The sequence below is a fragment of the Filicampus tigris genome, chromosome 12 (genome assembly GCF_054856515.1).
Source record: "Filicampus tigris isolate MCC_2025a chromosome 12, RoL_Ftig_1.0, whole genome shotgun sequence".
Lineage (NCBI taxonomy): Eukaryota > Metazoa > Chordata > Actinopteri > Syngnathiformes > Syngnathidae > Filicampus > Filicampus tigris.
The window spans coordinates 12,741,954-12,754,763 of NC_141228.1; the positions used below are offsets into that span (position 1 = coordinate 12,741,954).

The window sequence follows — 12,810 nt, forward strand, 5'->3', positions numbered from 1 at the left end:
CCCGAGCAACTGCGATGTCATTTTCAGTCGACAGAATCGAGAAAATGGCCGCCCCCTGAGATGGCTAAAAACGAGTGGCTTATGCTATATTCCATAAACACAATATTAATCAGAATGCCCTGTTTCAACTGGTCGGCTTGCATAGAACATATTCTGGAAAAATATGTTTGGGTTGACTTTCCCTTTCAGTAAACATATATTGACATAAAAAAACCCATTTTAGATATATAAAGGAATTTGTCATGCTCACCCATAGTTGATATTTTTGAATACAACCAAACCAAACAAAGCAGTCAGACAGATGACCATCACGTTTGAGTCACGTGTTTCCCAAATCGATACCTCATCTCCTCATAATCCCCCCACGGGCCAATGAAAACGAATCCTGCTCAACCCATCCGCAACAAGCCAACAAGTAGCCAATGATTGGTATGCTAACAGGTGAATTTTCAGGATTTGGTGGCTGCAAATTTCTTTCTCTTATCATAACTCTGTGCTGATTTATTCTTCGCTCGTCACAAGTCTGTTGAACGTTGTCTTTGCCTTTCACAGGATAATGAAGGACAGACGGCGCTACATTATGGTAAGAAGGCAGCTCTTGATGTTGGGTGTCTCTGTTAACTTTTGAATGCCTCTGCACTTTGATGGAAACGTGTCCCCGTCAACTTCCTGTGCTCCTTTCCCATCCTAATGAGGCATTTCGATTCCTTGCCCGCATGTCCTTTGGCATGTTTCTATCTGTGCTTGTGAGGAGATCCCAGACTGGTTTGGGTCCGTCTGTGTGCGTAAACGTGGTTGTGTAGCTTTGCTTAATAATCGGCAGGCCTCCCCGAGGAAATCAGCAGCGGTCCTCAGACTCCCCCTGACCCTCTCATGCCCCAACACACATGTCCCTGAGGGGCGGGGCCCTCGTCCTTGTGAGCCTGCGTGTGTGGCTGCTCCATCTGTCCTCCTCACCTCTCTGCGCTAGTTTGCTGGTGGCCATATTGCGTCACCCGCTGGCACACGCGTCCACAAACCGAGGAAGGTGGCATGTAAAAAAAGATGACTAATAAACATAAGCGATGAACTCCCAGAGACAAATAGCAGAGAATGAAAATTCATTTCCACCTCTCTTTGCACAGGGCCATGGCGGCTGGCAAGTGATTAATTGAGGGTTTACTGCTCACCATAAATTGTTCTCCTCCTCTACGGCTCCCCTGAGGGCCAGCTACTTTTTCTTTTTTTCTTCTTTTTTTTTTTTTCTTACAGCCCGAGGCCCAGGCGAGACGTCAGCCACGTGCCACAAACGCCACCGCGGCTAAATAAAACACTCATCAAGTTGCAGGGCTCACTCAAGAAAAAAAAATAAGCCACGCGCTAATGTCGGCTGGCTTTCGCGTTTCCGATGTATCATCACATCTCGCGTACCGCTCTGAGGTTAAGAGGCCTGGCTGTCAATCAGCGCTGCTGCTGACATCAGCGATCATGGCCGAGCGCATAGTCCGCTGTTTAAAAGCAGCAATTGATAGACACTGGCAGAGAAGAGCACTCACGTAGCGAGAGGGAAAGGGGGGCTCTGCGAGGTGCGAGAGGTGCATCACAATGCCGAGATGCGCCAACTTGGGTCAGGAGGTTGTACACTTTGCTTCTTTCGAGGATGGGAGAAGACCCTTTTCGTTGGGGCACACTTTGCCATGGGGCCAGAAATGAAGAGTTTCAGGCAGACGGACTTTGCAGGAACTGGATCTGTGCGTGTGGATGAAACGGGTAACCACTAGTGAGCCACCAAGTAGCATGGTTCATTTTGCCTTTTCTGCGATCCTTAGCTTGCTTTGGTACACGTTGATACGCTTGTGGAGAGTGTACCAAGTGTTGGCCTTTTAGTATTCAAATTGTGTTTCCTGAAGCTGAGCCGTGATTGGTCGTTACCTGAGCCCTGAGTAGTTGTGATGTCATTTTCAGTAGACAGAAATGACAAAATGGCCGTCCCCTGAGATGGCTAAAAAGGGGTGGATTTTGCTGCTTAACTTCATATTCCACAAACGCAATATTCATCAGAAGGCCGTGTTTCAACTAGTGGGCCTGCTGGGAAGATATTCTTGAAAAAATATGTTTGGGTTGATTTGCCACTTTAAGATTCATACAATGCTTGCTAAGGAATTAAGGAAATGTGGAAGCCTTGCTGGGTTAAAAAAAAGTGTAGGGGGGGAAAAAACTTGATCAGCATATTTTTCCGGGCCAAGTGAGAATTGAATGGGTTCCCATTCATTTATAGATTTTTTTTTTTTTTTTTTTTTTGTGGTAGAAACCAGGTAAGATTTTTTGCTGCAAAGAAGCAGTGTGACTTCCTGGGATATGATAACAATTCTTGCTGATCTAATAGTTGTCTTCTTCATGTAGCATCGGCATGCGAGTTTGGCGACATCGTGGAGCTCCTGCTGAGCACCGGTGCTGACCCGTCCATCAAAGACATGGAGGGTTCTCTCCCCGAGGAGGTCACAGAGTCCGGCGCCATCTCTTCACTCTTGCGCCAGTACACCGCTCCCAAAGGCTAGAGCAGCCACGCCGTGTTGCCCCTCAACTCCAGAACCCCGTCCCCCCATGTCATCGTTTCATCATTCTCATCATCCAAGATTTCCCAGCATCCCTCACTTCCCCCGGTGAGAGACTTTGTCACCTCAGCAGTTTGCGTTTCATTTGTTTTGTTTTTTTTTTCTTCGAAACATTTGAGGTTAGTTGACTTTGCCGTGTTTGTTTTTCATTTTGAGACGATGTTTTTTGACCTGCTTCACCTCACCCGCTAAGTTTGACTGACAAGGTGCTCGATCCAAGAAATTCATTTATCAACAGCACTGTCAGGTGTTTAGATAATTTGATGAGGCAAAAGACGTTCTAATTTATCTTCACCGGCCACTATAGACGTTTCTGACCACTGCTGCAGGTTGATGGTTCACTTCTTCATTCCAAAGAAAGCTTTATTGTCTGTCATTTATGAACATTAAATTCTTAAAAATGATTTTACTCTCGTTTTTATCAACGGCAATCAATTCAGCCCGGATTTTTTTCAGCTCGAGACCCAAATGAGTTTCTCTGCATGACTCACCGCTGATAACACTTATATCACATTCAAACTCACCTTAAATGGGACTCAGCACACACCTGCCATCATTTCAATTGCCTCAAATGGATCCCAAACAAAGTTTTGATGTTCTAATAGGCTTTCCTGACATGTTTTTGCTTTGCGGTTGCTGTTTGAAACTGTTCATAATCCCCTCCACGTTGACCAAGGCGCAAGTTCAGTTGAATGAAAACAACATGAGAGCATGAGAGTTCCATCACTGACCAGTTTTCTTCTCCCGCTGATGCTCTCTTTGGACCATGGCTTGTGCTGTAAGATGCGACTACAAAAATGTCAAGAAAAGCCTGCTAAAACGGCGGAACTTTATTTGGGGTTAATCAGAGGTACTGAAAAATGGGCTGCAATTGAATGAGTTTGAATGTGCTCCTTAATTTCCAACACATCCTCTGTTATAAGAAGGTGTGCTTAGTTTTGCAACCACTTTATCGCAGTTGTTTTTTTACTTTCCCTCTTGAATAGATTTCGCTTTCTTCCAATTGATTTTTACAAGTCGTAGGTCACAATGACGTAAAAGAAATATCATGGCCTCCTCCTCCTTTTTTTTTTTTTTTTTGCATATCACAAAATCTTGGCATTTGAGCAAGGGTGTGTAGACTTTTTTTTTTTCCCCATCCACAAGCGCCGTTGCGTTAACTACACCAACTAAACTGTATGTCATATAGGAGCCATTGCAGATGTTCTGCAGAAATAACCAGCACATGGCGCACGTCCAAATCTGCTTTACTTGTCAAGCTGCTCTGATCAGTTCAACGCACGCACGCACGGGTGCACGCACACACACACACGCACACAAACACAACTGACAGATGAGAATAGGCTAAATCTGGATTGCAGTTCTTAACTACAGTTTCCTGATGAAGACACGAATACACAATATGTGCAGTGGCGAGGGGGCACATCTTTAATCCTCCTCTCTCGAGCGCACTGTCAAGCATCTCACCCTTGCCCCTGGTCTTTGGCGTTTAACTCAACTGTCAATCTGGCCTGATTGGAGGTGTTAGATAACGGTCTCGACATGTCTGCTTGGAGTCCGTCACTCACCCTCACAGCCGGCGTTTGCGCTCCTTTCACATTGGATATTTGTCCTGCACGTGGCTAAACGGAGAAACGCCAGAGAAATGACATGTCTTTATCTCGCATGCATGCCGTGACCTCCGCTTCTCAGAAGCTCCTCTTACAGAAGTAGCCTGGCTCATGTCTGGAGCGTCTCGCCCTGCTCTATAAATACTCCTAATGTCCCTTTTATGAAATCTCCAGCAAGAAACGATGAAAGAAGCCTCACGTGAGTTGAAAGCTTTTCAATATGCCGAGGCATGATGGGCTACGCTCTCACAGAGAGTCTCAGCGACCGTGTCATTCATATGGATTCCATCCACATGCAGCCATTAGGCAGCGGGTGTATCGCTAAAGCCTTTTTGGGGGGCTCCTTGTGGCTTCCTAAAGCTTGTAATACCAGCTTGAATTAAGAGAGGGTGACGGCAGCCACGCAGCCTCACTCGGCCCGTCTGCAAGATTCTGACACTAAGCCCATTATGTTTCCATTATGGGCCTTCAATTTTCCTCTCAGCTTTTTTTTTTTTTTTTTGGCACCGCAGCTCTCTCCCTCTCCACACTTAGCCACCGTTACCTGTATTTTGTGAAAACACATTGAACTTTGTGTCTTTATATCTGCATTGTTGCATCAGAGAACACTCGCCGATGCTTTTGAATGCCAGTGCTTGTTTGCCTAACTATATTTAGAAAACAGCAAAATACTGAATGGGATCCTTGAACGTAAACTGAATCAAACTTCTTGCGTCATCGTCCCCGCCCCCATTGAAAATGAGTCATGTCTGGGGACAAATTTGGAAAAACTCAGGCAAATACTGCCGATGTTGTCATTATCGTAAAAATATAGTAACCTTACTATTGGTCTCATTAATCGTATATTGATTTCAAAATTCGAGAGTCACAGTCATTTATGCCATTCATTAAGAGTTAATGCGAAAAGTACGGAAACCATTCTTTATGCCCATTCAAACCATTTTTTTTTTTTTAGTTAATTTTTTATATGCATGTCTTTTTTTAGTTTGTAAAAAAAACTAACAAAAAAAAAAAACATACCCGTGCTCCTATTGCCGGTACACCCATTACACTGACAGACATGTCAGAACTCGTCTAATAGAACAATAAACATTTCAAAATAGACAAATCAAAGCGTATATTTAATAAAAACATTGTTTATATTTTGGGGGAAAAAAAAACCATTCTCATTGGGAGGTTTGTTTAAAAACATTCAAATTATTCTCTAACAGTTGATGACTTCAATTATGCTGAGCGTCATTTACATAGACAGTTTATAAAAATCTGAGAAAACCATCATTTGCATAATAATTTGGAACACAGTGTAGATTTAGACATATATGTCTATAGATATTCTGCAGCGATAGATTGATTGCTAGAATTTGGGAGAAATGTACAGTAGATAAAGATAAAGCTATTCTATTGGATCTGGTGTACCCAATTTTGTGGTACATGCAACCTCTCATCGAAAATCACATCCAAGTGGGAATTACGCCATTTTTTTAAAGAGGGGATATGCATCTAAGGTCAACAAATTTATTTTCACACTTATATGACAGTTACAATGATTGATCGGTATTGTTAGTAAAGGGTTTAGTGATGGGAATGGTTCGATTTCTGTTATTTCCTTAGGATAAAAAGGCTCCACTGTTAATACAGTATATTATCGCTGTCCTGTAAAAAACACTTATGTCCGTTTAAAAAAAAAAAAAAAAAAAATCTTTTTACGTGGATGTGGTTTCTGCGTGACAGACAAATTACATCATTAAAATTCCCATCAAAATTAGACATACGTGTTTTTCACCTAAAACTTAAAAGTCATTGAACAGCAAACATAATACTGAACATTATTATCACTCCTCTGGTATTTGTCATGTTTTCCTCGCCCGCGTGGCCCCGCCTCCTCCGGTGACTTGACGCTGCTGATATTATTGAGTGGAAAAAGGCCAGTTTCACATTAAAACAGCACGAAGCTCACAACCTTGAGGGTGTCATTGAGAGGCCTCTGTTTGACTGCGCCTCCTCTCTTTAAGACTCACTCCATCACGCGGAACATCATTGTTCACTAAATGGAGGAGGAGAAGAAATAGGCGGGGAAAAAAAAAGGCTGGTCTTAGAGCTGCTGGACTGACTTTTAGGCCAAAAGAAATCACGTCTCTTTTGCATGTTAATTTATTCATCTGTTTAAAAAAAGACTTTCCTTGAGAAAGTTAGTAATAAAAGCCTGCCGATCGATGATAATGGCATTTGTGCTCGTGTTTGTCATCTTCTCAAAAGCAACGGTGGTGGAGTTGCCGCAGATTTATTTGTATACTAGTGCTGTAAGTGGCGTGTAAATTATCCTAACTGTCCGTGTGGCTTTTTGTCTTTGTAAGGCGCTACTATTAGAGCCCATCCATTAATGCCCATAGTCCAGCCAATCAATGCTTAAATAAAAATCAGCTCCATTTGTAACATTTTATGCAAACTTCTGCGAGGCTGACTCTACCTTTTTTGTTGTTGTTATTGTTGTTGTATGTTTGTATAATGCAACGGGAATAGCTAAAACACACAGAATCAATATCACTTAGGTTTGGGTTTGCTTTGGCCCGCCCTCAGCCTAATGCTTCACATTGCAGCATACTGATGAGCTTATAGATGCATGCTGGGGTATAATTTCATTGTGTTTCTATACGTTCTTCTCAGCCAGTTAAATAGAATAAATCTTTTAAAAAAAAAAAAAAAGATTTTGTGTTTTGGCGCTTAAAGCCACAGACACGGATCATGAATCTCAACTTTCGGGAAATGTTTATTACGATTAAGGGAAGATATATGGAACTATCATTGTCCAATGAAGAGCATTTATCTCCAAATTACTCAATGTTTAAAGAAATAGCATTGTTGTACTGCTTATGACTTACGTACAGTGGATATAAAAGGTGAACACAACCCTGTTCAAATTACAGTGGTACCTCTACTTACAAAATTAATTGGTTCTGGAAAAAATTTCTCAAGTAGAACATTTTGTAAGTAGGGACGCGTTTTCCATGCAAATGCCCTAATCCGTTCCAAGCCCCCCAATATTCAGACATAAATGTTTTGTAAAGCATCAAAACATGCAACAAATACATGTTACAATTAGATTATAGCACAATAAATGAGAGTTGTGCATAATGTAAAAAAACAAAGAATAGACTAAGGAATAAAAATGATGGTCGTTTACCTTTTAATTGCTGTCCTCATCGCTTTTTGCCCTCTTTGGTTCATGTTCCCTCTCAGAAATGGTTTTTGACTGGCGTTTTGTAAAGAACTGATTTAATAACGTGGCGATTGTCGATACGTTACGGCCATATTCTTTGGCGAGATCAACCAAACGCATCCCCTTTTCATACTTTTCTATTATCCCTTGCTTTGATTGTATGGACAAAAAAAAAGATTTTCTCTTTTTTTCCTTTTCCTCGTTTCTAATTCACGTCAAACTATCGGAACACCTCATGGCCCGAGGGTCGACTGACGAGGACGCTACATCGCCATATCTATCGCATATCTACCGATCTACCTGTCTATCTGCACACATAGACACATACGGTAGAGGTCCCTCTTAGCCAATGGGATGCCAGGAAGATGCTAGGCTAGCCAATGGCAGAGCACGTAGGGTATGTTGCGTTCAGGAAACTCCGGAGCCGCGAGTGGCAGCCCATACTGTATTTTTACCTTTCGTATCTTGAAATTTATTTCGTAACAAGAGGCAATATTTTCCCGTTGAGGCGTTTCGTAACTTGAAAACTTCGTACGAAGAGACTTCCGTAAGTAGAGGTACCGCTGTACCAGGTTTTTATGATATAAAAATGCCAAATGGTCTAGGAGGCTTTTCCTGACATTCTTGTAGTCATAGCTTCCAACACATGGCATGGTCTGCGGAGAGCTTCCACAGCATCACAGGGATCTCATTGGTCAAAGGTATCAGTCAGGCATAAGGTACAAGAGAATTTCCCCAGGCAGTAAATATCGGCATGCGACACAGTGAAGACATCAAGTGTGGAAAATATGATACAACAGTGACTACCAACAACTGGACGTCCCTTCCAAATTGATGGAAAGACGAGAAGAAAACTGGACAGGGAGGCTGCCAAGAGACCGACAGCAACACAGAAGGAGCTGCAGGAAAGTACCGGCTGTTTACTACATGCGACAACAATCTCTCGTCATCTTTATATGGCAGTGCTATGGGGTAGGTTGGCAAAAGCAAGACAAAAGCCTTTTTTGTGTTTTTCAAATCTCACAAACGCATGTGAGAAAATGTGTTAATGTCCGGTGTTTTTTGTTGTTGTTTTTTTTTGGGTGGGGGCAGGGCTATAATTCTAAAAGGTGTTTGGCACAAACACAGCACTGCTCATGACCAAAAGAACATAATGCCTATAGTGATGCACGGTGGCGGCAACATCATGAACAGAAGCTGTGTTCTTCATTTGGAACTGGGCCCTTAGACAAGGTGAGATGAATTATGAACAGTTCTAAATAGAAGTCAGTGTTGGCACAAAAATGTCAGCAGAGGCCTGCTGGAATATTTGATCTTTGTATGGGGTTCATCACAGGCACTTTAAATGGTGACTTGCAAACACGGACTGCTATTTGTAACTGTTCATAATTTCAGCACCTTTTCTGAAGAAAAACAGTGCCAAAGCATCACCATGCTTCACTGTGGATTCTTTTAGTGATGACTAGCATTCCTTTTACAACTGCAGTATATGGAAGGATGCCCAGTGGGATACAATGTGATTGTTTACAACTATGCATTCCTAGTTTGGTTGGGCCATGTTTCCAGATCTGCCTGCCTAGAGAGATTATCAACACATATTTCGCAAAGCGCTATACAATTAGTTAACAGCACGGGGATTAAAGTGAGCTGGAACAATCTGCTGCAGTCTCTTTAACACTGACGGGATCAGGCAGCTGTTTCTCGACTTGTGTTTTTTTTTTTTTCTCATCACGTCATGTGTCTTTGTGGTCGCCCCTATCCTGAGAGAGCATCAATCACTGTTAACTGACCCACCACTGTCTGCTGCTTCTGCTAAATGGATCTCCACAATTGAATCGAGGTCTAAGTGTGTGGTAAATGCTCTCAATGGCTAAATAAATTTGCGGGTTAACTCGAGCGTTTCCTTACGGTAAACAAAAAACAAAAATACAATACAAACACCTACCATGTTTGGATATGGTCCGTAGTGACGACAAAGCAGCCGACTTTAACCCAAAGACAATCCACCTTTATTATCCTCATATAGATTTGACTGTACACAGTTCATACCGTTACACAGAAGGCATAAATGAATAAATTCAGTGCTCTCCTTTACATCTTTTTCAAAGACACATGGCAATAATAAATAGCACTCATGAAACAAGACGATCAACACGTTGTCAAACTGTACACAATTTACAACAGTTAAGATGCAAACTTTTGAGGCAACGCAGACAGAAAGTGGTTGGGGTAGTTTTTGTACACGTGTTTGTAACGGAGAGGGGAAAGAACAACAACGGGGATCATTTGATTAATCTCATCAGTCGACAAAAGCAAAACGCATTGAAGATGAAATGCAGCAAATATGCAAATGTGTTCGACAGGCCAAACTCAAATTGACATTTAAGTTTTCCTCAAAAATGTTTGAATGCTGAGATATGCGGCCGCTACAATTTCAAAGGCCCCCTAGTGGCTGTCGGCAACACAGGAATGATATCTTTGGACTTGTCAGTCAAATATTCCCAAGCGTAATACAGTCGACGCCAGCATACTTGTGGTTCAGCACCCGCGGATTCACATATTCGCAGATAAAAAAGAAATAAATGAATACAAATCTCAATGGTTTAAAAATATTTTGTTAGGGTTTTTTTGTTTTGTTTTCCATTTTATTCCCCATTTCCCAGCCATTTTTCGTAGAAAACGCATAGTGTTTATCAGCATTTGTTTAATACTTGAATTTTGGGTTTGAATTTTTTTTTTCTTCCGCTTCCAATGCATTTCAGCGGCTGTCAATTAAATTATATGCAGATTTTTGCTATTCGTAGGTTGGCCTCGGCCCAATCCCCTGCAAACAACTGTCGTCGATTGTAGTACTAACAATAAGTGGGCGCCACATTTTTACTATTTTTTTTAAATCAGGGTGCAAGTAAACATTTCCAAATATTTTTTTTGTGCTGATTCCAAATCTGCCCTTATTTTTTCTCTATCACATCAGGGTTTAATAATAATAATGATAATAATACAATAATAATATAGTCCTGTATAGTAATATATTTAATCATATTTATGAATTAAGGGTTAGGTTCGGCGACAGGTGTAATTTTTTTCTGAAAATTACAATACATGCTAAAATCGGTATTGCTTAACTCATTCACCGCCAGACACTTTCAGACCGTCTTTTACCTAAACGTTTGAAAAAAATTCCTGGGATTGAATGGCTGGACTGTGAAAAGAGAAAAAAAATACGTCAATGGCAGTGAATGAGTTAAACTTTTATCGGCCAAACTTAAAAACAAAAAATGAAATTATCTCAAAAATTTGATGTGCTAGGAAAAAGTTAAGACATTTGTGAACTCAGCGTCAAAAATACCTTTACGGACACAAACCATCTCAGATTAAAATTTGCTGTTGACAAATGTAATAATCCGATATATTTAACACTTGTGCACTCGCTTCTCACCACGGATACTCTTAACACCTTCGATGCACAATAGCCTTGGGGTTAATCCTCATCTCTCAGCATTCACACATCTCTCGCTCCTCTTCCAGTTGGTTGAACGATTGCACTTTGAAGAAAAAGAACGGAAATCTGCTTTACTTTCGAAGCCCCGAACTGAACTGTAAAATATCTCTGCCTTTGCCACTGCTTGCTAATCCCTGTGACACGGAGTCCAGACCGTTGGAGAACAGTCGGACAACGCATCTGGCCTCACTAAGTAGGATGATAGCGGGCGCGGCCAGATAGATAGAGCCTCGCTTCACTGAGTAGATTACCAGGAGAAGCTCCGTCCGGATCAGACGGAGGCAAGTGCTGAGCCGAAACAAAGGCGCGGATGCACGTGGCGCATTGCAATGTCTTTCAACAGGTCAACTTGTCCTACAAGCAGACGTCCCCTCAGATATGGCTTCAGTTTGAACAAATGTTTTCACGTCAAGTGGGTTTACGCCATAACACTTAGTTGAACACACACAAATGAATGTGATCAATCATACTAAGGGCCGCACTGGGGAAAAGAAAAAAAAAAGTTTTAGGTTCGTCAAGACTCTAAATTGTCCAAATATGTGACAATTTGAGTGTGGAGAAGGACTGTTGAAACTGTTGTCAAGTTACATTTTTGTCATCAGTTTGTTTTGTCACATCCTCACCATCAGCATGAGAATGAACAGTGATGACGTAACGGGTTATTATCCTGAGACAGAAACTACACCCACAAACAATTGAATGAAAATTGACGATTCCGACCGATACAGTGTGGCAGGTCTCCAGATACAAAAGCTTTGATGTTCATTCAATATTATATTTTTTTTCCTCGGAAAAAAAAAAAAACACCAAACATGATGTGATTATTCTCATAATATCTTGTAGTATTGCTTTTTTTTTCTTTGCCACTTGTTTTTTCTTTCGCTTTCTTTTGCAAGTGAAAAAATTAAATCAAATTCCCCAAGTGTGACATTAATACTCATTGGTTGTGTGGACTGCGATGACGTCAAACTACTCATCCAAGTCAAGGCTTTAAATTCTGTGCGATTGTGTCACTGAGCTCAAATTTCAAGAAAAAAAATTAATTGGTTTGCCGTGATCGAATAATTAGCCGTCATTAATTCATTTTGTTGATTGGAGGACTTGATTGTTGATCAATCAAGTTTTGAAATAATGAAAGCAAAATGGCGGAAACGTCTTGAGAATGCTGCTGATTTTGTCTCGACTAGTTTGCTGTGTAAAGAAGTTAAATGAAGTTAAGCTACAGTGGATATAAAAACTCTACGCACCTTTGTTTAAGAGCCAAATCTTTGTGATACAAAACGAGAGACAGATAAATCATTGCAAAATTTTCCATCATTAATGTGACCCACATATAACATGCACAACTCAATAGATATTTTTTTTTTTTGCGGGAAAGAGATAAACAACTGAGATGTGGTTGCACAAGTGTGCACCCCCTCTAATAACTGGGGGAGTGGCTGTGTTCAGAATTAACCAATCACATTCAAGCTCATGTTAACTGGAGATAGCGCACACCTGTGTCCATTTTAGGGGTTATTCAAAATAACTCCAGATGTTCTAGTAGGATTTTCGTGACTTTTATGTACCGGTAGTTACATCTTACAGCAGAAGCTATTGTCAGCAGGGAGCTTCCACAAAAAAAAAAAAAAAAAAAAAAAAAGTATATATTTTGTGAGGGGAAGTAAAAATAAAGAAAATGTGGTACAATTGAGCTGCACAAGTTATAGGCGGAAAACGTTTTATGTTGACTTCAGAGAGAGAGTCTCCCCAAAAGTAACATTTAAAAACATACCGTAACACCTAATCGATTGTTAATCGTTAATTTTCTCAAGGCAGGGTTCTCAAAAGTTCACCCTTAGTAGTGGTGACAATAACACTGGTTATCAGAACGTACAAATGTTTTGC

General features: G+C 41.1%; 1 protein-coding gene across 1 annotated transcript in view; it reads left to right on the forward strand.

Annotated features, from left to right (window-relative positions):
* The window catches only part of acbd6 (acyl-CoA binding domain containing 6), a 29,606-nt gene extending 26,608 nt beyond the window's left edge, over positions 1-2,998 (forward strand). Inside the window, exons 7-8 of the mRNA XM_086047332.1 lie at positions 553-583; positions 2,383-2,998. Coding sequence (XP_085903458.1) covers positions 553-583; positions 2,383-2,537 — 186 coding nt within the window. The 3' untranslated portion in view covers positions 2,538-2,998. The remainder of the gene's footprint in view (positions 1-552; positions 584-2,382) is intronic.
* Positions 2,999-12,810: the final 9,812 nt, after the last annotated feature.